Source organism: Giraffa tippelskirchi, chromosome 2 (genome assembly GCF_054371585.1).
Source record: "Giraffa tippelskirchi isolate mGirTip1 chromosome 2, T2T-mGirTip1v1.2.pri, whole genome shotgun sequence".
Classification (NCBI taxonomy): domain Eukaryota; kingdom Metazoa; phylum Chordata; class Mammalia; order Artiodactyla; family Giraffidae; genus Giraffa; species Giraffa tippelskirchi.
The window spans coordinates 167,969,330-167,995,972 of NC_137276.1; the positions used below are offsets into that span (position 1 = coordinate 167,969,330).

General features: G+C 36.4%; 1 protein-coding gene across 2 annotated transcripts in view; it reads left to right on the forward strand.

Annotated features, from left to right (window-relative positions):
- The window catches only part of KPNA1 (karyopherin subunit alpha 1), a 74,714-nt gene extending 49,159 nt beyond the window's left edge, over positions 1 to 25,555 (forward strand). For both annotated transcript variants that reach the window (XM_081571789.1, XM_081571788.1), the window contains exons 6-14: positions 3,840 to 3,971; positions 4,979 to 5,067; positions 5,414 to 5,513; positions 6,060 to 6,223; positions 7,665 to 7,743; positions 13,007 to 13,132; positions 14,820 to 14,947; positions 20,616 to 20,794; positions 22,208 to 25,555. In XM_081571789.1, coding sequence (XP_081427915.1) covers positions 3,840 to 3,971; positions 4,979 to 5,067; positions 5,414 to 5,513; positions 6,060 to 6,223; positions 7,665 to 7,743; positions 13,007 to 13,132; positions 14,820 to 14,947; positions 20,616 to 20,794; positions 22,208 to 22,395 — 1,185 coding nt within the window. In that variant the 3' untranslated portion in view covers positions 22,396 to 25,555. The remainder of the gene's footprint in view (positions 1 to 3,839; positions 3,972 to 4,978; positions 5,068 to 5,413; positions 5,514 to 6,059; positions 6,224 to 7,664; positions 7,744 to 13,006; positions 13,133 to 14,819; positions 14,948 to 20,615; positions 20,795 to 22,207) is intronic.
- The last annotated feature ends 1,088 nt before the right edge of the window (positions 25,556 to 26,643 follow it).

A 26,643-nucleotide genomic window follows, 5' to 3' on the forward strand; every position in this document is an offset into this window, starting at 1 on the left:
TTCATCCTCCTATGTTTTTCCCATCTTCATTGAGCCCTCTACCTATCTTGAAAGGTTGCTCAGATGACTCAGGCACTGTTCTCTCCAGAGTTTGATATCTGGGTTTATTTTTCTGATGTGAGCCTCTCTTTTCACTTGCTCTCCAGGTGAGCCTGGCATTTGCTAGGAACCAGAGTGGAACCGGCAAAGTGGCCAGCAACAGAGTCCTGATCCAAATGGAGAAAGGGAACCAGGCGTACTTCAACCTGGAGTGGGAAACTTGATAGGAGGTCAGAAGTACTTCAGTTTTGGATTCTCATTTTCCTTATTTAAGGAACTGGGCACCAAAAGGTAGAGATTGAGAAGGGAAAGAGAGAACATATCAAATATTCAGTGTGCCCTTCAGATTTCAGTTGTAGGCTTATTTAGAAATTTCTGGACAGTGAAAAATAAGTGGAATTACAATTTGTAAGCAATCACAGCTGCATGACAGGTTGTTTCCTCACATGATGCCATTCTTAGAACACTAAGAATATAGTAGTTTAGAACAATAAAGAGGAGTGAAGATTATAGTTATTTTGGGTATCACTTCTGATGGTACCGTTTCTTGAATTTTTTTCATTTCATCATGTTGCTGAGTTTTTCTTCAGTTGCATGGTCACTTATTTAGATTACCTTTTCTGGCCATTTCTATATAACTTGATGCAGTTGTTTTGGTATCAACTCTCGTGTTAGAATCTAGCCTGGGACCTGAGGCCGAAACATTCACCCCCCTCAAAAAATAGTGACTGTAATACCCAGTGAAAGAGAAACATAGTTCAGAGTTTACCCAGTTTTTTAAAAACATACTTACATATTAAATACATGTAAACACAAGAAGAAAGTTGCTTCTTGCAGCACTTTAATAGGAGTTTAACTCATGGGGAATTCTCAGCCTGTCCCTCTCTTTCTCTTTCTGTCTCTCACATACATACATAGATGTCACACATATACACATTGGTATAGAAAATTGCACAAACAGAGCTTGATAAGTTTTTACAAGGAAAACATCACAGGAATCTTCACCGTGTGTGTGTGTGTATTTTAATGCCTCATTAATCCATGAATATGATTTGGTTTTCAGTGGCTCTCTGGTTATAGTTATTCATCTCCTTCTGTTTCCAGTAATGGCAAAATTACTTTTTGATTTCCATTCTAACCAAGAGAGTCTTTGACTCTTCTTTGGATTCAGGTTATAATCATTATGTACTTCTTAGTAATAAACATAACTCTGGTACATTCTTTTGTTGAAAAGTCCTAATTTCCAGTTTTCTTCCATTCATGTTCTGGCTATTATTTACTTATTCTCCATTTTACTAATCATTATCAGTCTATTTTGTTTTGCTTCTCCATTTTATTCACTTCATTGGCATCTAGAATTCTTTCTCTCAGAGACCTTTGGTGGTAAACCTCATCAAACAGCAGTTTGAGTTCTGGGAGCAATTAGTGTTCTGATTTCTTCTCATTGATAACTCTGTGTGTGTGTTGTGTTCAGTCGCTTCAGTCACATCTAACTCTTTGTGACCCTATGGACTGTAGCCTGCCAGGCTCCTCTGTCCATGGAATTTTCCAGCAAGAATACCGGAGTGGGTTGCCATGCCCTCCTTCAGGGGATTTTCTCAAGCCAGGGATTGAACCCTCATCTCCTGCATTGCAGGCAGATTCTTTGCCACTGAGCCACCAGGGAAGCCCTGATAACTCTTTAATATATTGTTTATCTACTCAGGTTGTTGTTACCATTTCTTTTGCATCAAAATCTCACTGCAAACCTTTTTTCTCTTTGATGTAGATGTGCTGTCTATGCTGATTTTATTCATTTTTTACAGGTTGCTTTTCCTCCAACTTTTCATTTTTTTGACTTGTTCTCAGATGCTGATAACTTTGTTGAACTTGGAGCCTTCCTTCTTGTAGGAGAGTTTGCTTTTGTACTCACTTCGAATGTCTCTCTTAAACTAGTTAATTTTCCTAGTAAGCAAAAGAAACTACCTTGTAGGTGAAATGTGTTCCTTTTAGCTTTTCCTGAATAATCTGGCATGTCATTAATCGAAATTACTTGCCCTGGATACCAAAACTTCAAGCAGTTGAAAGGCTCTTGTCATTATTACAGGTGTGTTTCAGAGAGGAAACTGATTTGGTCCATAAGCCTACTAGATTAGGAGACTGTAATCTATTTTAATAGTTCTGACTTGCATTACTCAAATCATCAGTGATCACTGGATTTTTGCTGATAGTTTCCTCATTCATAAACTAGAAAAGAAAGGTGTCTCTGTCTGGGTTGTTGTAAGGAACACCTAAGAGTATGTGAATAATGCTTTTAACATATAAAGGCCTGTATAAATGTCAAGTTTGAATTCAGACAGATAAAAAAGGGCTTGAACATTGGTTTGGGTAGTACTTAATTACAGAGGTGATTTAACATGAGTTTTTATTTTGTTATATTCAGTGTTTAAAAGTCTTCTGAACTTATAGTAAAGAGTTTTCATGCAAAAAAAAGTCCCTTTAACTGTGGTGCTCCTAGTCTGGCCTCCCTGCTTGCTGTAATATCAGCGTTCTAACTGGCTATCAGACCACTTTATTTCACTCCTGTATTTCACATTTATAGGTTTCTTTGAATATCCCCTTCTTTAAGTGTCTTCTGCTATGAATTTACTGTCATTCATTCATGTATCTTTGGACTGTGCTAATCAGATTGCTTTCCCGTTTCTTCCATTTTCCCATACCCCAAGTGATTGATTTATTTTTCTATACGACAGCTACCTTTCAGTAGACCCAAAAGCTTAAAAGTCACAGCTCCATTTTTTGATGATTTTTATTGAGATTCTCATTCAAGTGGCTTGTCTCTAATTTTTTTTGCCCCTACATATATGCTTCATTAAAGAATATTAAATAGGAGACAGAACAGGAGAAGGAAATAAAGCTGAAGTTTAATTAAGAACTCTAAATAGAATTGTAAGAGTTCATTCTTGGATTTCATCTTATTGGGCTAAAGAGTCAAGGTACCATAGAGATATGTACAGTTAATAATGTGCTGTATTTTTTGTTGGCCATAATTTCCTTCATACCTTCTGTTTACCAGTTTATTAACCTTTTAGAAGTCTTACCTCTGTGCCTTGGTTTGAAGGCTGCTCATTTATTAGAATCTCTTATGCTCTAAAGCTGCCATTTCTGTTAGTTGTATGCCTGTTAACTCCTTTTGGTCTACTTAATCATTTAAATTGTCTTCTGCCTTTTTCACTCTGCCTATATTTTATACATTTTACACTAATATTCTTTCCCCATTTCACTTTTCCCATTTTATAGAAATTATTTAATTTTGTTTTTTATTAGATAATAAACATGGTTTAAGACCAAAAGGTACATAAAGGTTTTACTCTAATAAGTGTTTATCCTTCCCTGTACTTGATTCCCATTCACCTAGACCTCTTTATGTAAGTAGCAACTATTTCCAGTTTATTGTGATTCCTTCAAGAGATATCCTGTGCAATAAGTGAATTAATGCATATATTCTTTCTTAACCTTTTTGAAAAATACAGTATGGTACCAACCACTCCCTCATTCTTCTTATGGTCTCATGTCAGCTCTACCTTGATCTGAAATTTTAGACACCTGATCAATATTCCTGATGAAGGTTATTTCTTTGGGAATTCTTCTGTTAAATTAGTATAGTATTTACCTGATAGATTATATTCAAATAAGGATCTCAGATTCTTTTCTTCGTGCATATAAAACAGTTGTTTTTTTTTTTTAAGAAAACCTTATTGTTGTAAGTAGACAACCTATTAAATTCTACTAAGATAATGAAATTATTTTTATCTTTATAGTTTGAATCAGCTTGGGTACTGACAAATATTGCTTCAGGAAATTCTCTTCAGACCCGGATTGTGATTCAGGCAGGAGCTGTGCCTATCTTCATAGAGTTGCTCAGCTCAGAGTTTGAAGATGTCCAGGAGCAGGTAAAAGATAAAACAAGTGAAGAGAAGCAGGTTAAAGAATACAATTTTTCCCTGAGTCTTATATTCAAGAGTCTTAGTTTTACCACTTGGATACGACAGTCCATGGTTCTCACGTGGAATGTTCCAGAAATCTAAATTTAACCAAAATAGGAAGTTTCATAGTGAATATAAGCAGAATTTCTCCTAGAAACATAAAACCATTTTCCCCTTCCAACTCTGAAATTCTTCAAGTCTTATACATATAAATTTTAGACCATGTAAGCAGTTACTGAGTTTTTTTTTTGGTAATACTTTTTAGTGTTGATTGAAGAAGCAAATCTTTGTTACTTTTGTGCAGAAAATCATTTAGAAAAAATGCATTTTTAATTACTGCAAACTTTGTCAAACTCATAAATACAAATTATTACTAAATGAGTACGATTTTCTTCTACAACTTTATTAAGGTATAATCAACCTACAGTAAACTGCATATGGTTAAAGTGTATAATTTGTAAGTTCTAACATATGTGTGTACCCATAAAAGATTACAGTCAAGATTGCTAATATATCCATTTCCCAAAGTTGAGTCAAGTTTTCTGCATTTTTATTGCTCTTAAATTCTTGGCTCACTGTTTTCTTTTGTAAGCAAGCTTAAAATACATTTTAAATCAGCTCAGTAAACCATTTGGATCTCTGCCATGTTCCAAGGGCTGCACAGAATGTTACTTAAGGATAGGATACCCTAAGATAAACAACTGGTAGCTCTTTTTAATGACTTCACTACCATGAGTGTATTTACATGTATACTTTTAATATTACTGATCTTCTACCAGTCCCGTAACAGTTTCATTTGACTCCCTGATGAGTGAGTTTAGAGGTGTTAATAGTTATTGTCCATGTACAATATGTTGATTAGCTACTGTATTATTTTAAATAAAGAGTTTTTGTAGTATGTTGGCATCTTTTTTGAAAGAAATATGAGAAAATTAAACTCTGCAGCCTGTCATTAATGAATAATTCTTTCACAGGCAGTCTGGGCTCTTGGCAACATTGCTGGAGATAGTACCATGTGCAGGGACTATGTTTTAGACTGCAATATTCTTCCCCCTCTTCTGCAGTAAGTTTCTTTCTTTTTTGTGAGTAATAAAAATATGGAAAGTTCCTCAGAAACGAGTGCATATTTGGAAATCATTTTGGATTTCCTAGTGTTGCTTTTCATTACAAATATTTTCTTACTGACTTGTTCAGCTCATTTCCTTGGGCACTCTCTTTTATTCAGGTGTGTAAAAAGAAGTGCCAAAATTCTGAATTCTTTGTGTTAGAATTAAACTTTATTGTCTTGGAGAAGAGCTATTTGAAGACATCTGTCTATCAATAGCGTTAAGTGGTTAAATATTTATCATATGCCATCAGAGAATTGATGCCTATTATATCATTTACCAATTGCATCATTATGCTTATAGGTTATTTTCAAAGCAGAATCGCCTGACTATGACCCGGAATGCAGTATGGGCTTTGTCTAATCTCTGTAGAGGGAAAAGTCCACCTCCAGAATTTGCAAAGGTAAGGATTATGCTTGTGGGAAATTGGCAGAAAAAGTACAGTTAAAAGAGTGTAGCAACCAATGTTAATGTGAATAGAAAGAGAATGATTTTTGATAAATTAAAATGTTAGAATTTTGTTTCTAGAAAACTAGGTCTTTGTTTGAATTTGGAATAAATCTTCACTGCCTATGAAAGCTCTGAACTAACCATAAAATGTGGCATTTTTTGTTCATAACAAAGTATCTAAAATGTAGAATTTCCTAGCTTTAACATTTAGGAAAATTGCTTTGTCTGTGATCCACAGAGAGTGTTTTGACAAGGAATCCCACCCTGAGAAATGGTACATATTAAACTTCACTCTTTGAAATTGTTTTCCTTGGGCTCTGACTGCTTCATCAAAGTAAACTGCAAGGTGGAAATGTCATTTGGCCACTTGTTACTCCATCTCTAGAAGTATTAATCACCCCAGAAGTCACCAGGTGTGTGCCTGGTTGCTTTCTGGATCCCCACTCCTCACTTGCTTTTATTTTATTGAATTTCATAATCATGGCACCTTTCTTTACAGGTTTCCCCTTGTCTGAATGTGCTTTCCTGGTTGCTGTTTGTCAGTGACACTGATGTACTGGCTGATGCCTGCTGGGCCCTCTCATATCTATCAGATGGACCCAATGATAAAATTCAAGCAGTCATTGATGCAGGAGTATGTAGGAGACTTGTGGAGCTGTTGATGTAAGATATCTTTAAGAAAGTGTGTGTTCTTTTGTCTCTCATACTAGTTTTCTAGTTGCTGATACTCAAATATTAATGTATTATACTGATTTATTGTGCTTTGGGCTACTGTCCTTTGTTACTTTTTTATATTCATATTAAATCTCTTTGTTTTTTTGTTTTGAGGGTTATAAAGAGCCTCTCACTCTTCCTCTATGAGCAGCCCTTCAGCAAAAACATTTGGAAAACTCATACTTAATATTCTGAGACAAACCATTGGATAGCAAACTTATCTTTTGTCTCATGTAGTCTAGGCTCACTTAGTCTAAGCTCTTTAAAGCTTAACCTAGACTGGTGTCAGACTTTGAATTTTATTTGCTATATATCTTTGGATCCCTTTCATTTATGAAGTGGAAGATTTACTGATGGCATAACTAATTTGAAACTGTATTAATCAAATTTTTAGAAAATACTATTGAAGAAAAAACTAGAGTGATAACATATTGGGGAAATGGTATAATTACAAGCCATGTGAAATTTATTGGAGGAAGTACAAAGTAGATGGAAGGAAACATTGTCCCAAAGATGACACATGGAATGGATTAGATAGTATAATATATAGAGTATAAAACTCTGAGATGATAGCTGGGCACAGGCTGGATACAGATCAGTAGCATAATGCTTTTGTGAATTAAAAGCAGTGTGATGCTGGAGGAGTCAGAAGTACAGCATTCAGAATCGAGAAGTAATCTTTTGTATTCTTTAATCACTTTTACTATATATTTTAACCATGTTTTGGTCATCAGACCTTAAATGTGAAGAAACTGGCATAGTTTTGAGAAGAGTGATCAATCTCATTAAACGGGAGAGAAAATAAAATATTTAAGGAAAGTTTAAGGATATTAACTTATTTAGCCTGAAGTCAAAACTTAATATCTGTCTTCAGATATGTAAAAGATTTTGGAGGGGGTTTTCAGACCACTGAGTTAGCTGAAGTTTAGTAGAAAGAGTTTAGTATTTGAAGTATGGAGCCTGACTCATTTTCAAGGTAGTTCAACTGTTGACATGTTTTTATTTCTGTGAAAATGAAATGATTTGTAAAACTTTAAAAAGTGCTATATAAATGTTACTATTGTTCTCTATTATCTCAGCAACCATGGAAACCAAGTAAAGAGGAAATGAAACCTGTTTTAAAGAATGAGAGGAAAAACTTGGACTCTAGGTGATGAAATACTTGGGAAAGGTTTTTAGAACAGATTTGTAGCTTTTATCCAAAAATATTAAATAAAGGGAAAGACAGTCCTCCTTGGGTACACCAAAAACATTTCCTCATTCTGATAGGGTTCCTTGTACCTTTCTGGTCCAAGATCCTATTACCTATCTTTTGGGTTTTGGCTCTAAGGAAAGGAAATTACAGATGTTACTATTGGATATAATACATCTTTTCTTTTTATGGTTGCAGGCATAATGATTATAAAGTGGTTTCTCCTGCTTTAAGGGCTGTTGGAAACATTGTCACAGGAGATGATATTCAGACACAGGTATGAATAAATGGTAACTTTTTTTTCCTTCCAAAATAGCACATTGACACCTCCCCCTGCCACCCCCCACCAGTATGTGTCTATTACAGTATTTAACTCCATATTGGGAGAATTGATACTTTGTTTCATTAATGTTTGTTAAATGTTAGCTTTGGTAGCTACTTTCAATACCTTCACTATCTGTATCTCTGTCTTGATCTACTGCTTGTAGCAATCTTGGGTTCCTGAGGAGCCTGGTGGGCTCCTTGGGGTCACAAAGAATCAGATACAACTGAGCGGCTGGCCACACACACAATAGTGCAACTTATCCTTTTGGTTGGATTTATTTCTCACTACTTCTACTTGAAGGGATTCCTGTGAGCATCAGAAGTCTCCAGTAGCATCCTTTCTGTCAGCTTCATCTCATCTTCCCTGGTAGCTTCCTCCATTTTGTACACGGTAAGTTTCCTAAGCGAGGAGGATCTTCCCTCCTAGTTCTTAATGTTATCCTCTACTCCATTCAACTTTTATATCAAGATACATCACTCATGGTGGATTTTTCTAGCTATTTTTATTCTTGATCCCTCAGATGCGTTGGCATCATCTTTAAAATTATCTTCCTAGGCTTCTGTGGTGTTGAAGTATTTTGGGTCTCCTGCTTCACTGACCATTTATTTTTCTTTAGCAATCTCCTTTACCTGTTCTTTTCTCTTTATGGGATTATCCTCTGTAGGGGATTAGGTTTCAACCTTAGCTGTTTCTTAACCAGCTCTGACTATCAGCAAGACATTTAATGTCTTCACTTTTCTATTTTCTAAAATTAAGGAGACTTTGTTCTCAGGTGTCTTCGAGCTCTTAATATTTACTTTAAAATTATTCTGTCCACAGAGGAACTGTTGTTTTTCCTGGTATATCTGGCCATCTGCTTATTTACATTACTGTCTTGGTAAATGACCCCAGTGGTTGTCCAAGCCAAAAACCTGGACATTAATTTGATTACTGCCTTTCTTCTACCTTCCTTATCAGTCACTAATGGTCATCTCTACTCATTCCTTGCAGTGCTTAGTTCACACATTTCTTACTGTACTATTCCCATGTCACCACAAGGATGCTTGCAACGTGCAAATTTGATTGTATCATTCTCTTAAAATCTTTTTATAGCCCCCGATTGTTCTTGGATAGTGTTCTAAGATCCTTTAAAGTCTGGCACCTGTATAATGAAATGCTGTGCAACAGAATGAAGAACCTAGTAAGCATGTTTTAATATACGGAATGTTTTTCAGGTTCTGTTGTTTAAAAAGGAAAACAAGGCACAGAATAGTGTGCATACATTACTATTTGTGTAAGAGTGGTGGAGAGGAGAGGAGAAAGAAACAATGTATGTGTGTATTTGTAATTGCATAAAATTGCTCAGGAAGCACACATAGGAAGCTAATAACATTGATTGTCTCTGTGGGTAGCTGGAGTATAGGAATGGAAAGGAAGCTTAAAACTATATAGTCCTTTTTATTTTCTGAAGTTTAAAACCATATCAGTGTATTTGCTATTGAAAAAAGTTAGTCTACCCTTTCCCATGCCATGCTCTATGCTTTTGCCATGTTTATTCCTTTGTAATAGCTGTGACACACCCAAGTTCTGAGATTTAACACAGAGCTTGCTTCCCTTGGCATGGAATATGTGTCTCCATCCCCCATCCCTGCTCTGACCAGTCCCTCACACAAACTTGCACTCTGCCACTAATGTCGTGTCATTCTTCAAGTCTTGCTATTGATTTTCTCTGAGAAGCTAACTCTTAAAGTATGTGCTCCCTCCTTTGTTTCATCCATCATCATAGCACTTACCACTGTATGATAACTGTCTGCTAGATTGTAAGCTTATAGAGGTGGAACTGTGTCAATCTTGTTCACTTTTGTGCTTCTATAATTGTCCCAGGCACAATCTATAGAGACTCAAAAAATATTTACCTAACAAAAGAAGTTCTGAATCTATATATAGTTCCAGTCTCTCTCAAGTTCCAGTAACATGTCTCCAGTACCTGTCTCACTTTATCTTCTCCCCTACAAAATGAGTTCCAAGTTTTGATTTTTTCCACTTCAATTAATGGTACAATTTATTCACCCACTCTTGAAACTTTGCAATTATGTTTGGTGTCTCCCTCTCGCATACTTGTTTTTGATAGCAAGTCAGCAGGTCTTATGGGTTCTTAGCGTTTTTATTGAATTTTGGCTGTGCTGGGTCTTGTTGCTTTGTGTGGTCTTTCCCTAGTTGCAGCACACAGGGGCTGCTCTTCATTGTGGTGTGAGGGCTTCTCATCGCAGTGGCTTCTCTTGTTGTGGAGCACGGGCTCTAGGTGTGCAGGCTTCAGTAGTTGTGACATACAGGCTCAGTAGGTTGTGGCTCATGGGCCCTAGAACATGGCAGGCTTCAGTGGTTGCAGCATGCAGGCGCGAGAGCCTGGGCTCAGTAGTTGTGCACAGCCTTTGTGGCATATGGAATCTTCCCAACCAGGAATCAAACTCATATCCCCTGCATTATTGGCAGGTGGAATCTTAGCCACTGCGCCACCAGGCAAGTCCCTTTATTGTTTCTAGGTCCACACTTGATTACCTTAGTTTGGGCCCTGTTTTCTCACATACAGTGGTTGTTGCTGTACCTTCCTTATTTATCTTCCTGCTCTCTCAGGCATTTACCCCTCTCAGTGTATTCTTCCTAACAGCTGCTTAATCTTTTCTAAAATAACTGTTCACATTACTTTCCTCCTAGAAACATTGAGCTTTAATGCCTGTGAGGTAAAGAACCTTGAAAGACTTAGGAATTTGTACTGCAGTATTTTAGTTTCATTCTTCTTTCTAGCCTCCTGTTAATTTTTTGGGTACAGAACCTTTCCTTAATAGTTTCACTAATGTTTTCTTAATTCAGTACTTTGTGGTAGCCTATCAGCATTTTTTCATTTCTAATCCTTTCATATGCTGTGTCCTCCCTTTTCTTTGCTTATAAAATCCTATCTGTGTTTCAGAGTGTTTTCTCCCACCTCCTCCCATGAAGTCTTTTTTTTTTTTCTTACTACTCTTTCTCAAGTAATTCTTTAACTTCTGACATGCTTATTTTCCACACCACATCTTCAGCATTTAACAAATTGCTTTGTGACTTTTTTATACTGTTATTTGGAATGACTGTACTTGTTAAACTACAAGTTTTGTTACTTTTTGAGTTAATAGGCAAAAATTGGCTTCATTTTAATTTTCATTTCTTTGTGAGGTAATTTGCTATTAAAATTGTAGTTTCTCTTACCAGTTTACATACTAAAGACAGCAACCTTTTCTGTTACAAATGCTTTTTCACATTGCTGTGCATTTTAATTTTCTTGAATTTCTTGACGTACAAAAATTTCTATTTGGTAAAATATTAATTTTTCCCCTATAATTTCTTCTACTGTTTTTAATGCTTCGAAAGTCCTTCACTGTCCTCCAAACCGCTGTTAACTGGCTAGTTTATATTAATACTTTCTTCTGCTTTATGGTTTCTTTTTTATATTTACTCTTTAAATAGGTTGCAGATTTATTTTAGTAACTGTTTGGGGTTAAGAATTGATTTAAAAATTTTTTTCAACTGGTTACACCTTATTCTAGTTGTCCTTGTTGTTCAGTCTGTTACTTAAGTCATGTCCAACTCTTTGTGACTCCATCAATTGCAGCACACCAGGCTTCTCTGTCCTTTACTATCTCCCTGAGTTTGCTCAAGCTCATGTTCATTGAGTCCGGGATGCCATCCAACCATCTCATCCTCTTTCACCCTCTTCTCCTCTTGCCCTCAGTCTTTCCCAGCATCAGGGTCTTTTCCAGTGAGTCAGCTCTTCGCATAAGGTGGCCAAGGTATTGGAGCTTTACCTTCAGCATCAGACTTTCCAGTGGATATTCAGCACGGGTTTCCTTTAGGATTGTCTGGTTTGATCTTCTTGCAGTCCAAGGGACTCTCAAGTCTTCTCCATCACCACAGTTTGAAAGTGTCAGTTCTTTGGCGCTTAGCCTTCTTTATGGTCCCAACTCTCACATCCATTCATGACTACTGGAAAAACTATGGCTTTGACTATATGGACCTTGGTTGGCAAAGTGATATCTCTGGTTTTAAATACACTGTCTAGGTTTGTCATAGCTATTTTTCCAAGGAGCAAGTGTCTTTTAATTTTGTGGCTGCAGTCACCGTCCGCATTGATTTTGGAACCCAAGAAAATGAAATCTGACAGTTTCCACATTTTCCCCATCTATTTACCATGAAGTGATAGGACCAAATGTCATAATCTTTAGTTTTTTGAATGTTGAGTTTTAAGCCAGTTTTTTCACTCTCCTCTTTGATCTTCATCAAGAGGTTCTTTAGTTCCTCTTCACTAGAACTATCTATTAAATAAGACTACCAGTCAGTTAATCCTTTCTTGAAGAAAAAAGTATATATACTTAATTCTTTATAAATACTTGCATTTGTTTCTAGACTAGATATGCTGTTCTCTTCTTTAGGGGCTTCCCTTGTGGCTCAACTGGTAAAGAATCCACCTACAGTGCGGGAGTTGTGGGTTCGATCCCAGGGTTGGGAAGATCCCCTGGAGAAGGGAAAGGTTACCTACTTCAGTATTCTGGCCTAGAGAATTCCATGGACTGTATAGTCCATGGGGTTGCCAAGAGTTGGACAGGACTGAGCGACTTTCACTTTCACTTTTCTTTTCTTTAATGATTGATTTTTGAGCCTGTCACATATTATTTTAATCATTATAACTTTATGATTTTAGTTTCTGGTAGAGTAGATTTCCTTGTTCCCTTATATTTGTCTTACTTTCTTCACCTTTGTAAGCTGTTTGATAGCTAGGGGCATGTATTTTCAATCTTTGTATCCTGTAAAGCACCTGGTACTCTTAACTAAGTATATATTGATTTGTTGACTACCAGGTAGAGAGTCATCAGAAGATTTAAAAATCTGAGACCACTTACTAATTTCTGGCCACTTACTGGAAAGATATTTTAATATGCTATAGGCATAGTAAAGTGAATAAGGCACATTTGTGCTATATATTATGTTTAGCAGTTGTGAGTATATATAATGAAATTGCTTTGATAATCTTAGAAATGAATTCTTATTAGCAGTGAATACTTTTTTACATATATAAAGTTAAGTCTAAAATTTCAAGGAGAGATTTTTTTTTTTGCTTGTATTTTCCTAAAATAAAGTATGGAGTTACAGATTTACTTCTGTTTGGATCAATATAATAAGTAACCTTTTCAAACTTTTCCTTTAGGTAATTTTGAATTGCTCAGCTCTGCAGAGTTTGTTGCATTTGCTGAGTAGCCCAAAGGAGTCTATCAAAAAGGAGGCATGTTGGACAATATCTAATATCACAGCTGGAAATAGGGCACAGATCCAGGTAATCTCATACTACCCACCTTTATTCTATATTTTTATTATTTAAGGGTTTTTTCAGTCAGCATTTAAAGTGTATGTGTGTGTGTGTGTGTGTATGTATATATATATATATATATATTTTTTTTTTTTTTTTCCATTATTGCCTTGGAGACCGTTAATTTCCAATGCTGTCTTATTTAGTCTACTACTTACTTTTTTTATCGCATTATAGAGGTTAAGTCTTTTGAAACTTACACTTAGGCTTTGGCTTTTTCTGTTTGCCTTAAATATTTAATAACTTGCCAAGATCTGAGATGTAGTATCTTGTATTTTCAAAATGTTTTGATGGACTTTACGCTAAGTAGATTGGCTTTTTACTCTTGCCAAGTAAAACATTTATTTATTTTTTAATGGACTCGTGTTAGATTGCTTCAGTTTTTCACGAATCTTTGGGGACCTAGTTTTCTCTAAATGGTTATCTGCCCTTGATTTTTGTTCTTGTATTAGTGGGAGAGTGACCCAACTGAGAGACTAAACAGTGGGCCAAATGTTTCAGGATAGACCATGAGAAAGGCTGAAACAACACAATAGAAGAGATATACCATAGACTTTAAGCTGAGTAGAATTGTAGAGGTCATCTAATCCAACATTCTTGATTAAAGATGAAACTGAGGCTCAGAGAAATAAAATGATTTGCTCACAGATACCTTCAGTAAATGACAGAACCAAGATGAAGCATCTTTCCACTAAACTTTACTGATTTCCTTCAATGGTATAATAGAGTTCTTGACCAGGAAAACATTGTTGGTCATCCCCCAGAAGGCTGTCAGGGACTGAGATTTATAGCTATGGCAATTTATAGCATGTTTTCAGCTGTAGTTTATTGTCTGCTACCATCAAGCTCTCGTGTAGAATTCCTCAGTTTTTTGATACAGGAAATGATAACCCATTTTAGGTGCTTGAACTGAGGAGAAACGTGAAGAAAGCAATTTGAGGAAGACCACTTTAGTATATGAGAGGGACTGAATGAAAGTACTCCGTCTAACTAAAGATTATTCTGGTAATCTGGGTGGGAGGTTGTGGCTTGGAGTAAAATAGTGGCAGTGCTAAAGGAAAAGATGGTATTAGGATGTTCTGAACTGAGAATATAAGGGAGACTCGGTGACTGATTGAATTTAGAATGAATAAATAAATACAAAACAGCCTTTGTGAACTACAGAGGTTTGAAAAAAGACATGATAGAGCAGATGATATGTTTAAGGTGGATAGCAGATGTAAACTAAGCTCTCAGCCACCTTGGACTGGGATTCCAGTAAGAAATGGGGACTGAAACCGTGGAACACACACGTGAGAGTGGATGCTATGAAAGAAATGAGAATGGCTGAGGGACAGTTCCTTCTCTTGAAGGAACGAGAATTGAACCTTTAAAATTTGTTATTATGTGAATGGAATAAGAGAGAACAATAAAAGAGAAAAGAACCCATGTAGAATAGAAAACTAGATTACAAGGTCACAAACTCTAGGGAGGATGTTAGTGTTACTAAGTGTAGCCAAAAAGTATGGGATAATGAGTTAACTCCTTCTGGTGTTATCTTTAACGGAGAAGGGGTGACATTAGTAAAGCTGGCTGAAAAGTTATAAGTAGCATCATGAACATTTTTACAACTCTTGTAATTTCCTTTTCTTTAATTTTTTTTCTTTAATTTCAGACTGTGATAGATGCCAACATTTTCCCAGCCCTCATTAGTATATTACAAACTGCTGAGTTTCGGACAAGGAAAGAAGCTGCTTGGGCCATCACAAATGCAACTTCTGGAGGATCAGCTGAACAGATCAAGTAAGTACTAGCTAAGTAGTGTCTTGTAAAGAAAATCATTCTGTCTCCCAGTTAAGAAGGCTCAATTCTGGCCTCTTGGAAGACTGTTATGTTTCATAATTCAGTTCAGTTCAGTTCAGTTGCTCAGTCGTGTCCAACTCTTAGCGACCCCATGAATCTCTGCATGCCAGGCCTCCCTGTCCATCACCAACTCCTGGAGTTTACCCAAACTCATGTCCATCGAGTTGGTGATGCCCTCCAGCCATCTCATCCTCTGTTGTTCCCTTCTCCTCCTGCCCCCAATCCTTCCCACAGCATCAGGGTCTTTTCCAGTGAGTCAACTCTTCGCATGAGGTGGCCAAAGGATTGGAGTTTCAGCTTCAACATCAGTCCTTCCAATGAACACCCAGGACTGATCTCCTTTAGGATGGACTGGTTGGTTCTCCTTGCAGTCCAAGGGACTCTCAAGAGTCTTCTCCAACACCACAGTTCAAAAGCATCAATTCTTCGGCGCTCAGCTTTCTTCCCAGTCCAGCTCTCACGTCCATACATGACTACTGGAAAAACCACAGCCTTGACTAGATGGACCTTTGTTGGCAAAGTAATGTCTCTGCTTTTTAATATGCTATCTAGGTTGGTCATAACTATCCTTCCAAGGAGTAAGCGTCTTTTAATTTCATGACTGCAGTTACCATCAGCAGTGATTTTGGAGCCCCCAAAAATAAAGTCTGACACTGTTTCCACTGTTTCTCCTTCTGTTTCCCATTCATAATTGACTCGTGTATATTTGATTTCTTAATATTTCACCCATTCTTTATTGCTAAAGATAATTCTGGGACATGAGCGGGAAGGCATAGTTGAGGTTTGAGGCCATCGAAACACTTATAGGGGTGTGAGCCTACTCTGAAGGCTGCCTGATCAAAAACATTGTGGGTAGTCCAGTAGGTTACTTGTAGAATTCTTAAAGAGTCCAGCTTTAATAGCTAACTTGCTATTTGTTGTTTAGATGTCTTAATAATAGAAATGCACAGACTTGAAAGAGAAGTATGAAAGTGCCAAATTCTGTAGAGGCAAGTCTCCTAAAGTACTATTATTCACTAAAGGGAAAGATCTATATTAGATTGAGACTTAAATGGCCCCTAGAGCAGCAACTTACAACCTTAATGGCTAGAGAATGCATAAATATGGATAGGAATCAATTCCTCAAAAGAACATCATATAATCAAATGCTTAATTATGGATATATCCTGCCTTAACGTACTTTGGGGAATTCAAATGAGGAGAAGATGGTTACCAATGAGTGTTAAACCATTCACCTTTTCTACATATGTAACATGGGGGAAACATAGCTACTTCTGATATTGTTCCTTTGTGGATTAAATGTAGGTGCTCAGCCAATGCTGACTTTTAGTGCTGTGTTTGGAATTTCAACATGATAAGGTAAAGCAGTCGTAAGATTTCAGAAATTGATCAGTTACAGAAAATCAGAAGTATATACCTGAAATAATACAATTTAAATAAATTAACACATGCAGTAGCTATTTCATTAAAGTTCATCATGGATAGGTTAGTCAAGGAGGACTTCAAGTGGTCTTCAGAATGTATTTGTATGAGATTGGGTCTTTTTTAATCTTCAAAATTCTGGTTTGGAGTACTATGATTTTTAAATATGTCACCACCAGATGGCAGTAATATGAAGTAATATAGAAGTTATTAGAACAGTTGATGGGGCTTCCCAAGTGGTGCTTGCGATAAAGAACCTGGCTGCCAGTGCAGGAGATGTAAGAGATGCGAGTTCAACGCTGGGTCGGGAAGATTTCCTGAAGGAGAGCACAGCAACCCACTCCAGTATTCTTCCCTGGAGAAGCCCATGGACAGAGGAGCCTGGTGGGCTACAGACATGGGGTCACACAGAGTTGGACATGACTGACGCCACTTACCATGCACGCACACAGAACAGTTGGTAGTCAAGTTTTATGTTCAGATTCATATTTATAATTATTGTTACTATATTTTATACCAGTATGTTTTCTTAATTGACATAATGAAACTGTACATGTATATATTTTAAAGACATTTAAAAAATATTATGGTATCCATCAGGAAGTATTCAGGGTGTTTTGCTCTGTTAAGAATTGAATGGCTCCTATCCCTTTTTAAAATTCGGCATAGCTATTTGTAATAATGAAGTTAATTATCAATCTCCTGCCATTTTTTCCTTAATTAAAGAGTTATATTGAAAGATTATTATGAAAATATTACAGTCTAAATTACGGAAAATAAACTGACTTTATTACTGATAAAAGACATCTATGTGGCTTTTGCTTATTCTTGTTGAGAAGACAAGATTTAGATGCAAGAACCATTATGAATAACTTGGGAAGTATTCATAATTTTAGGTTAAATATCAAATGCTAATACATACTACTTAAAACTGAAGGATAAATAATGTTTCCTGGAATTAAAGTTTCATAAAAGAGATGAAACTTGCCATTTGAGTAGAGATTTGGCAGTTTTGGAGGAGAGACTATTCATGAAGGAATGTGCACAGTAAATGTTACTGGAAAAGGCAAATCAATCTCTCTATAGGCTATTCTTTTGCAGGGATGAGGAATTAAATGATTGATAGACTTTGAATACTGGGATGAAGGCATTAATCTTGGATATTGGGAAGACTTTGGAGTGTCTTTAATATTAAGAGTGATATGAAGAAGACAGTGTTTTGAGGAGAGGAAAGAGAGCAGTTAAGATGCCATTGTAGTATTAATAGTTTAGTACATAGTGATGGGCAAAATTACAGTAACAGCTGTAAGGACTTGGACTTCCCTCACAGTCCAGTGGTTAAGACTCCACTGCTTCCACTGCAGGGCATATAGGTTTGATCCCTAGTGGAAACTAAAGATCCCTGCATGCTGTGTGAGCAAATTATATATATATATAATAGCTGTAGCAGTGAGGTACGGGTCTAAATATGGGAAAGAGATCTATAGGATTTGGTAACAGATCAAAAAGGAAAGGAAAGAGCCAAAGACTGAAGAAGAAAGGGACACTGTTGATAAAAATTAGGACACAGAAGAAGCAAAATCCTGTCTTAAGAGAGACGGTTTAAGACACAGTGAGTTTGTTGCTCATCAGAAATTTTCTTAACGAAAGCCTTTCCTGACACAAACCCACCTAGCATCAGTGATTGCTTTATCCCGGTGTTTGAAATACACCATTCATTGGAGCTAGTTCTAGACTTGAACCATGCTTCTCTCAAAGTGGTACGACTTTCCACCTCCTACCAGCCCAGCTCCCCTGGTCCTCTGTTTTGATGAATGTTACTTTGGAGAAACTTGTACCAATAGTGAAACACCACTATTGTGGTCTTTAAGTCTCAAAAGATGAGTGATTGCAGCAGAAAATAGCACCTTAAATTCCTCTGATCTTATAAGGAGGTATAATTTAAATAGCTAGAAATGGGAGCCCAGAACTTACTTAATGAACTGTGCCAGAATACAAGAAGTACTAATACCATGTTTTTGCAGATAAAATCGACTCATATCTTCAAAACTCTGAATTTACTTATTAGCACGTTTTTTGGTAGTTTTAAAACAGTTTTAGTCAATATTTATTCATTTAATTATATGCAAGTTCTAGAAGCTTTTTATAACTTAAAATTTGTTTTTAATCCTGAATCAAGTTTTCAGAACACTGGTTTTCATAATAAAAGATTTTACAACCAGACAGTATTACAAAAGTAATGAGGTTTTAAAAGAAAATATAAGGATTAGAGGTCACTGAACCAAGATTTCTAGTGGGGAGAGGAGATCACATCAAACATAGACCAGGATCAAGCTTGAGGACAATTTGGAGATTCTGAACAAGTCTCTGAAATATCCAATTGATGTTGCCTGTATAGGCCAGTAGAGTTTAAGTGCAGACATGTAAGTCATCTGTTTAATTAACTACTTTTAAAATTTTGCTGACGTTTAATGACAGACTTAGTGTGGTTCCCAGATTTTTCTACTTGAGGAAACTGAGACACAGAGAGATTAGATAACTTGTCCAAAGTCATCCTGCTTATATGTAGCACAGTGGCATATAATAGTGGTTATCTCTGGATACTTTTTATTTTTCTTTATGCTTTTCTATGATTTTCAAATTGGCAGCAACTAATATAGTCTAAGGATGCTTTTTTTTTTTAAAGAGAAACAATGAGAATTATATAGATATGTTGAAGGAATAGTTAACAGGTTTTAGTGACTAAAAAGTGCTGTAAAGGAAGGGGAAATGGTCAGAGAAACGGCTTTAGGCCTATGTAGTCTGTATTTGAGTGACCTAGCCTGTCGAAGGACATATCATCTAAATTATCAGTAAATATTTAAATAAAATTATGCACGATACTATTAACACGATACTCATTCCATAGTAAATAATAAAGCTAAATATGATACAAAACTTTAAAAAATTAAGGCTTTTAAAAGAGAAAAATTGAGATGATAGTAAAAGTTCCTGTATACTTTGTAAATTTCTTCTAGTAAAATCTTGCTTTAGTATGGTTATGTTTGTTACAGTAGAACCAATACTGATACATTATTAGCTGAAATTCATATTTTATATTGAGGATTATTTATGTTGTACAGTTTTGATGCATGTTTCCACCATTGTTGTATCATTCACTGCTCTAAAAGTTCCCTCTTCTTCACCTGTTCATCACTACACCCTTACCTCCATCCCTTAAATTCCTGGCAACCACTATTCTTTTCTGTTGCCTTTATAAAAGTTTTATATTTTCCAGAATGTCATATATTTAGAATCATACAGTATGGAGTCTTTTCAGACTAGTTTCTTTCATTTAGCAATATGCATTTAAGGTTCCTTCACATCTTTTCATAGCTTGATAGCTCGTTTTATTTTTATCACTGAATCCCTGGTGGCTCAGTGGTAAAGAATCCATCTGCCAATGCAGGAGACACGGGTTTGATCCCTAGGTGGGGAAGATCCCCTGGAGAAGGAAATGGCAACCGACTCCAGTATTCTTGCCTGGGAAATCCCATGGACAGAGGAGCCTGGTGGGCTATAGTCCTTGGAGTTGCAAAAGAGTTGGACACAACTTTGTGATTATACAAGAACAGTATTCCATTGTCTGGATACACTATAGTTTATTCATTCACCTGAGTTAGGAATAAAACTCCTGTAGATATTCTTGTACAGGTTTTTGTGTGGACATAAATTTTTATCGCAATTGGGTAAATGTCTGGGGAGTGTGATTGCTGGGTCATATGGAAAGCTTTCTTTAAAAAAAAAAAAAACTGCCAAGCTGTTTTTCACTGTGGTTATCTTATTTTCTATTCCCACCAGCAAAAAACGAGATGTTGTCTCAAGCAAAAAAAAAAAAAAGGATGTTGTTTCTCTACATCCTTGTCAGCATTTGGTATTATCAGTGTTTTGGATTTTATCCATTTTAACAGATGTGTGGGGTCATCAGTTTTGATTTGCAGCCTCCCAATGACACATGTTGAGTGTCTTTTCCTATTTATTTGCTATCAGTGTCTCGTGGACTTTTTTGGACAAGGTATAGGTTGTATGGTTGAACGAGTGCCTACTTTTATTTCTTCAGTGAATTTGAGGATTTCCCTTCCACCAATTTCATAGAAGTTTTATGAAATTAAAAGCTTTGTTTGACTAAATTGTTCTATCAATTTAGGTACCTCGTAGAACTGGGCTGTATCAAGCCACTCTGTGATCTCCTCACAGTCATGGACTCTAAGATTGTACAGGTTGCCCTAAATGGCTTGGAAAATATCCTGAGGCTTGGAGAACAAGAAGCCAAAAGGAATGGCAGTGGCATTAATCCTTACTGTGCTTTGATTGAAGAAGCTTATGGTAAGCCAGATTAATAGATGTCCTGAAATTATTTTTTTCTTTTTTCTCCGTGCTTTTCTGGCCTGTTCACACCTGTCATTAGCAAACTCATACAAGAAATTTATCCTATAAATATTCAGCATGCAGGATTGGAAAACAGATGCATTGTAGATGTGAAGAGAAGCCAAGTATCCTAAGTTTAGCCCTTTTTACACTGGACTGCTAGGATCTTCTGTTCCCTGATGCTGCCCGCCATTACGATACTTTTGTATTCTTACTAGTACATCTGAACCTCAAGAGCACCCATATCTACTGTAGACAATGCCCCATTCTACTCTTTTTCTAAGATTTTAGAGTTCTGATTTTGCATTGTATTTCCCAGTTCCTGTGCTCCTAACTGTAAAGATTTCTAGAGTTTCATTAGAAACAGTAGAGTCACTATCTGCCTTTTGGTTTCCTCATTCTACCAATCTCAGTTCTAACTGTACCTTTAATCATTGGTTTACCATTGTACTTTATAACTTTTACGTTCCCTAAGTGATTTTCATGTATAGCCACTATTGAAAACCACTTACTCTAAGGTCTGTTTATTCCTAAGATTGGAATTAGGGGTCATAGGGCACAGTCATCTTCAGATTTATCAGCTAGTGCAGAATTGTTTTCTAAAATGACTTTAACAGTTTACCACTTTTTAAAAGCCTTGATTATAAAAACTATATTCCTGCTTAGTGTAATAAATTTTGAAATGTATAAAAAGACAAATGTTCCTTTACCCAGATATTTTGCTATAGAAGAGAAATCTTGTTAATTTTTGTATGTGTGTATATATATATATATGTGGTTTTTAATGTGTATATGTACTTCTTTTTTCTGAGCACTGTTAACGTTTATTTCCAGTATTGCTGTAGCCATTAGACTGCTTATAAGCTGTAGGTAAAAGAAAGCCTGGCTCAGATGTACTTAAACTTAGGTAAAGGGCATATGTGTTGGCTAGTTGTTCTGGTCGGACTTCTTCCTTAAAGCAGTATAAATTGATTCTGGCTGATTGATTTATGGATGTTACACCTTTGTTGAAATGATATTTGTTAGCTCGGAACCTGGGTAGATAGAACCAGAGCTAAGAAGAAACTTAGGCCACAGACATAGTCCAATAGGAAAACTTCTGCTACTGGCCTTAGGCACAGGATGATGTGACTGTTACAGAAGTTGCTGCTTCTGGGGACTGGCTGTTGCTTGCACACACGTTTAAGATGTCAGTTTGCAACACTTCTATTCAGTTGTAACTGGAGGAATGTTTTCTGTGTTGTTGCAAAATGCTTATGAGAAGTAAGTAGAGAATCTTCTTTTACATCAGAGAAACAAACATGGCAAAATACAGTTTTATTAAAATTTCTAACAGATATATAACAGATTTTTAAAAATTCTTCATTTTAGGCTTGGATAAAATTGAATTCTTACAGAGTCATGAAAACCAAGAGATCTACCAGAAGGCCTTTGATCTTATTGAGCATTACTTTGGGACCGAGGATGAGGACAGCAGCATCGCACCCCAGGTTGACCTCAGCCAGCAGCAGTACATCTTCCAGCAGTGTGAGGCACCTATGGAAGGTTTCCAGCTTTGAAGCAATCTCTGCTTTCATGTCTCTGTGTCAGACCAGGCTACCCAGTCAAGTCCTCTTGTGGAGCCCACAGTCCTCATGGAGCTAACTTCTCAAATGTTTTCCATAATACTGTTTGCGCTCATTTGCTTGCCTTGCGCACCTGCTCTCTTACACACATCTGGAAAACCTTTGGCTCTCTGTGGTGGAATACCCTTCTAATAAAAGGGTAATAACCAGAACGGCCCACTCTGTTATGGAAAACCCTAGGCTTTCGAGATCCGCACTTACATATTATAGAGTCACAGGAATGTACACATGTTAATGTGGCTCCCTTTTTTTTTTGTGGGGGAAAAAGAGGACTCCTCATTCCCTTTAATGTGGGAAAAAATACTGACATTAAAAGATGAGACTAAATCTTTACCTTGAATTTCACACAACTACTTGCAACAAGGGAGATGTTTAGACCTGTTGTGTACTTCAGAATACTTTTCATAAGTTCTTCCACAGTGAACCCTTGGATTAACTGGTGGCTTTTTCTAGCCAAATTTGCATTAATCCTTACTGAGATTGGATGGTTTTCTTTCCTCTATTGACGCCATTCTCCACAGATAGTAAACCATCCGCTCCCTCACCTTCAGCCTTCAGTGAATGTGCTTCTAGTTGTCAGGAATGCTGAAGAATTAACACTTTGACTCTTAAATGTGATACTGGTTTGAAGATTCCCTTAGAGCAGAAAGGAGAGGGGCACATATTAATATGTATGGCTATTGCTTCTCTTTGGTCTTACGTGTCTTAGGATTTGGAAGTGGTACAGTTCTAATACTGGTATGAAGATTTAGAATCCTTAGTGATCAAAACCGTATCCTGTAATTCAATAAAAAAAAAAAAACATAAAAAAAAATACAACCTCTAATTTTCCCAAACTTAACAACAGTGTGACTAGGGCTGTTTCTGCATTAAAACAAATGTTTCAGGCTTTGTGGTCCTGATCAAGGTCCTCATTAAATTGGAGTTCACCCTAGGTGCTGTTCCCTTCTGGACTGGCAAATAACATATGCTTCTAAAGGTTACTTAGGGATTATTTTTTTCCTTAGTTAGGTGCAGCTGGATTCTAGTGTATTCATGCTGCACATAAGTAGCATCCTTATTTTCAATGCCCATCTTCTGGACAGACCTGTTTAACCCAAATAAGGGCAGTGATCTTTTTCTTATAACCTCATTGTTCCTTAATCATTTCATCTCCTACTAGTACTGCCCAGCCAAGTCCCTTCCATAAAATAAAAAGTTTCTACCTTCTCGCTCATTTAATGACTACAACCTCTACCTACAAATGGCGCTTCCAGTACTGTCTTCAGTGATCCACATTTGTGCTCGGACTGGAATGAGAAAAATAAGCTTAATTGCCAAGAGAACTGCAACTGAGTTCAATATGATTTCTTGGTGCTAGTTGGCCATCTTGACTCGATGTTGGGACACATTATCAGAGAAGATTTTTTGTTGATGTGCTGTTCAAAATGAATTCTGAAGGAAAAGTTGCTCACTTCTTTTTCAGAGAATATCCTTTTAAACCTCTTTAATCTTGTCCTCTTCTAGAATTCATTATAACCCCAAAGTGTAACTATTTGAAAGTTCCCCTGACAAGCTGTTATATCTCTGGTAAATCCTGCTGAACATTAGGGATATTCAGAGCTTTCATACCTCATCATGTTATTTAAACCGCCAACTTATGTGATCTGATTTAAACTTTAATAAGAAATCCACTTCATTCAAAATAGAAAGATACAAAGACAAATAACATTTATCAGCCAAGTGTGTGACGCATTCTTTGCATCTAGTCTGTAGTTGTGTTTGTGCTCTGGAATGGATACCGTCTGCTGATGTCTGTTATTGATGGAGCAGCCACTGCAAAACTAGTCAACTCTGTCTACAACTGTTACTTTTTCTAGTGCTGCTTTGTGCTGAAAGAACATTTTAGTTTACTGCACTTGACCTGTAAAAGACTTTGATTCTTTGTAATTTTAGGGACAAATTAGGTGGTTAATTTAAAGAAAAACTTTCAATGTTGCCTTTACATCACATTAAAATATAACTTCTTTCAGAAGGGTAATAGAAGCACTGAATCATAGTAAAACTCTTGTTTTTAGCTTTGACATTTTTTGTGGCTGAATTTTTTTAAATTGTAAATTACTGGTAACATCATTTCTCTTGGATGTTTTAAATCATGTACCTTCTATTGGATAATTTAAAAAATTTCAGCTTGTTTTGATAAATCAGTTTGAACGGAAAAAATATAAAATGAAGTTTCCCCAAATTAGCAAGCAAAGCATAAACACTGGGAATTTTTGTTAGCAATTGCAGGTGTCTCAATGAATGAAGTAAAACAAAATCCATTTAACTAATGTGGTCTATTGTCTGTCTAAAACAAGAGGAATTTATCTTGCTCCTGTCCTAGAAGTTTATGAGCCATGAGATAGCTAATTTTTTCTTGCAGTAAGTTTTTTTAAATATAAAAGTTGGAATTGATTAAAAGTTAAACCCCAGCATAACTGTTGGAACTGATAAAGCAGCCTTTTTAGTAACAGAAGGACATTTTAGAAGGTAGCTGTTAAAAGTCCTATTTTTAGTTCTCTACCTGGCAGATTGTGTTAATTTACTTTCACTGAGATGTTAGTCATTACAAAAGCATGCTAATTTTAACACAGGAAAACTCTTCTGCAGTTTTATATACTGCTCTGGGGGAAAGTGGCTTGATTTTCCTTTCTCCTTTCTTATTTCCTCCTCTAAACTTTCAAAGTGTATTCTTTGAAATGAGAACTTCAGTTGTGGGGGGCGGGGGTGGGGAAGCACTGATAACATTTCGGATGTAAAGACACTTTGTATCTGAAAGATCAGAGGGTAGATATGTGTTAGACTGAAAGACACCTAGAAAGGTAAAGATGATAGGTATGAAGAATGTGAGATTTAGGAGACACAGTTCTCCATGGAACACTTTATGTTGTCACTAAGTAATCAGAACCCTTTTACACTTTGTCAGCTGTACTGTTTTTGAAAATTCTGTTGCCCTAGGATTGTACCTTCCATCTGCCAGATAAAACTGAATGGACTCTGGGTTGTTTTTCATCGTTATTGTCACAGATATAAACTTTTGACAGTTACCCCATAATAAATCTGAATTATCCCAGATTGTTGCTGATTTTGCATAAGAAAAAATATGTTGTATATTTTATTAAGCAGACTTTGTCAGCTATCCTCTGTTGTACATGGCCACCCACAGGCAACTACGAATTTACTTCTCCATTGCTAAATAAATATTTCAGTTATTTAACCCCCTCCCCCATTTGAGGTTGCATTATGAAAGTTTTCCTCAGCTTAAAGAATTTTTCATTTTGTGAACATTTTAATATCAAGAGGCAAGTCATTATAGCTGTTTAAGGGCTTGGGACTTTCTGCATATATTGGAAACTGATGTCTAAGGGTGATTTTCAGTAAAGAGGGGATCCACTTTTAGGAAGAAGTATTATTTGCTTTTCATATTTACTATGTTCTACCTCCTACGTTCCAAAATTTGCTCAGACAGGTGTACCTATTGTGGAAGTCTCATCTGAATTTTTTGCCATCTGAAGCTGTTAGCTTCAGCTGTTAGCTTCTGGTAGAACCATTTTTTTCTTCTGTTACGAGGTAAGCAGAGTAAATCGATATCTACCCAGTTGAGAAATATTCGTGGCTACCTTTTTCTGTCATCAGAAGTTATATATATATGTGTGTGTATATTTTTAAAGTAATTGAAGACCAGATGTGGCACTACTAGTCCCGTTAAGTCTGCTCTAATTTGGATAATATTCTGTAACATGCTTTGTCAGGAAAAGGTAGTAACAGTGGGTACCAGGGCATCGTAACAAATACCACTATATGCTGATTTTTAAAATATCAGATTGCTACTGGACATCATAAAATTCATCTGGAAGTTTGGAGTAAGGAGAAAGGATTAAGGGTAGATGAAGTTCCATTCTGTTTTCAGCTAGGAGTATACAAAGAAATCCTAGTCTGTTTTCTTACAGGTTAGATAAAGGGAAAACCACTTTTGTCTTCCAGGTGCCTGGTTAAGGACTTTCACTTTTTCTCAGTTAATCCTCTTAACTACCTCTTTGAGGTGGATAATTTGTCATTTTGGTGACAAAATCAAGACTTAGGAGAATTTACTTTGCCTCAAGGTCACAACCCTTAGACACTGTCCAAAGGTGGGGGAAAGCCCTGCAGTTTCTGTGTCTT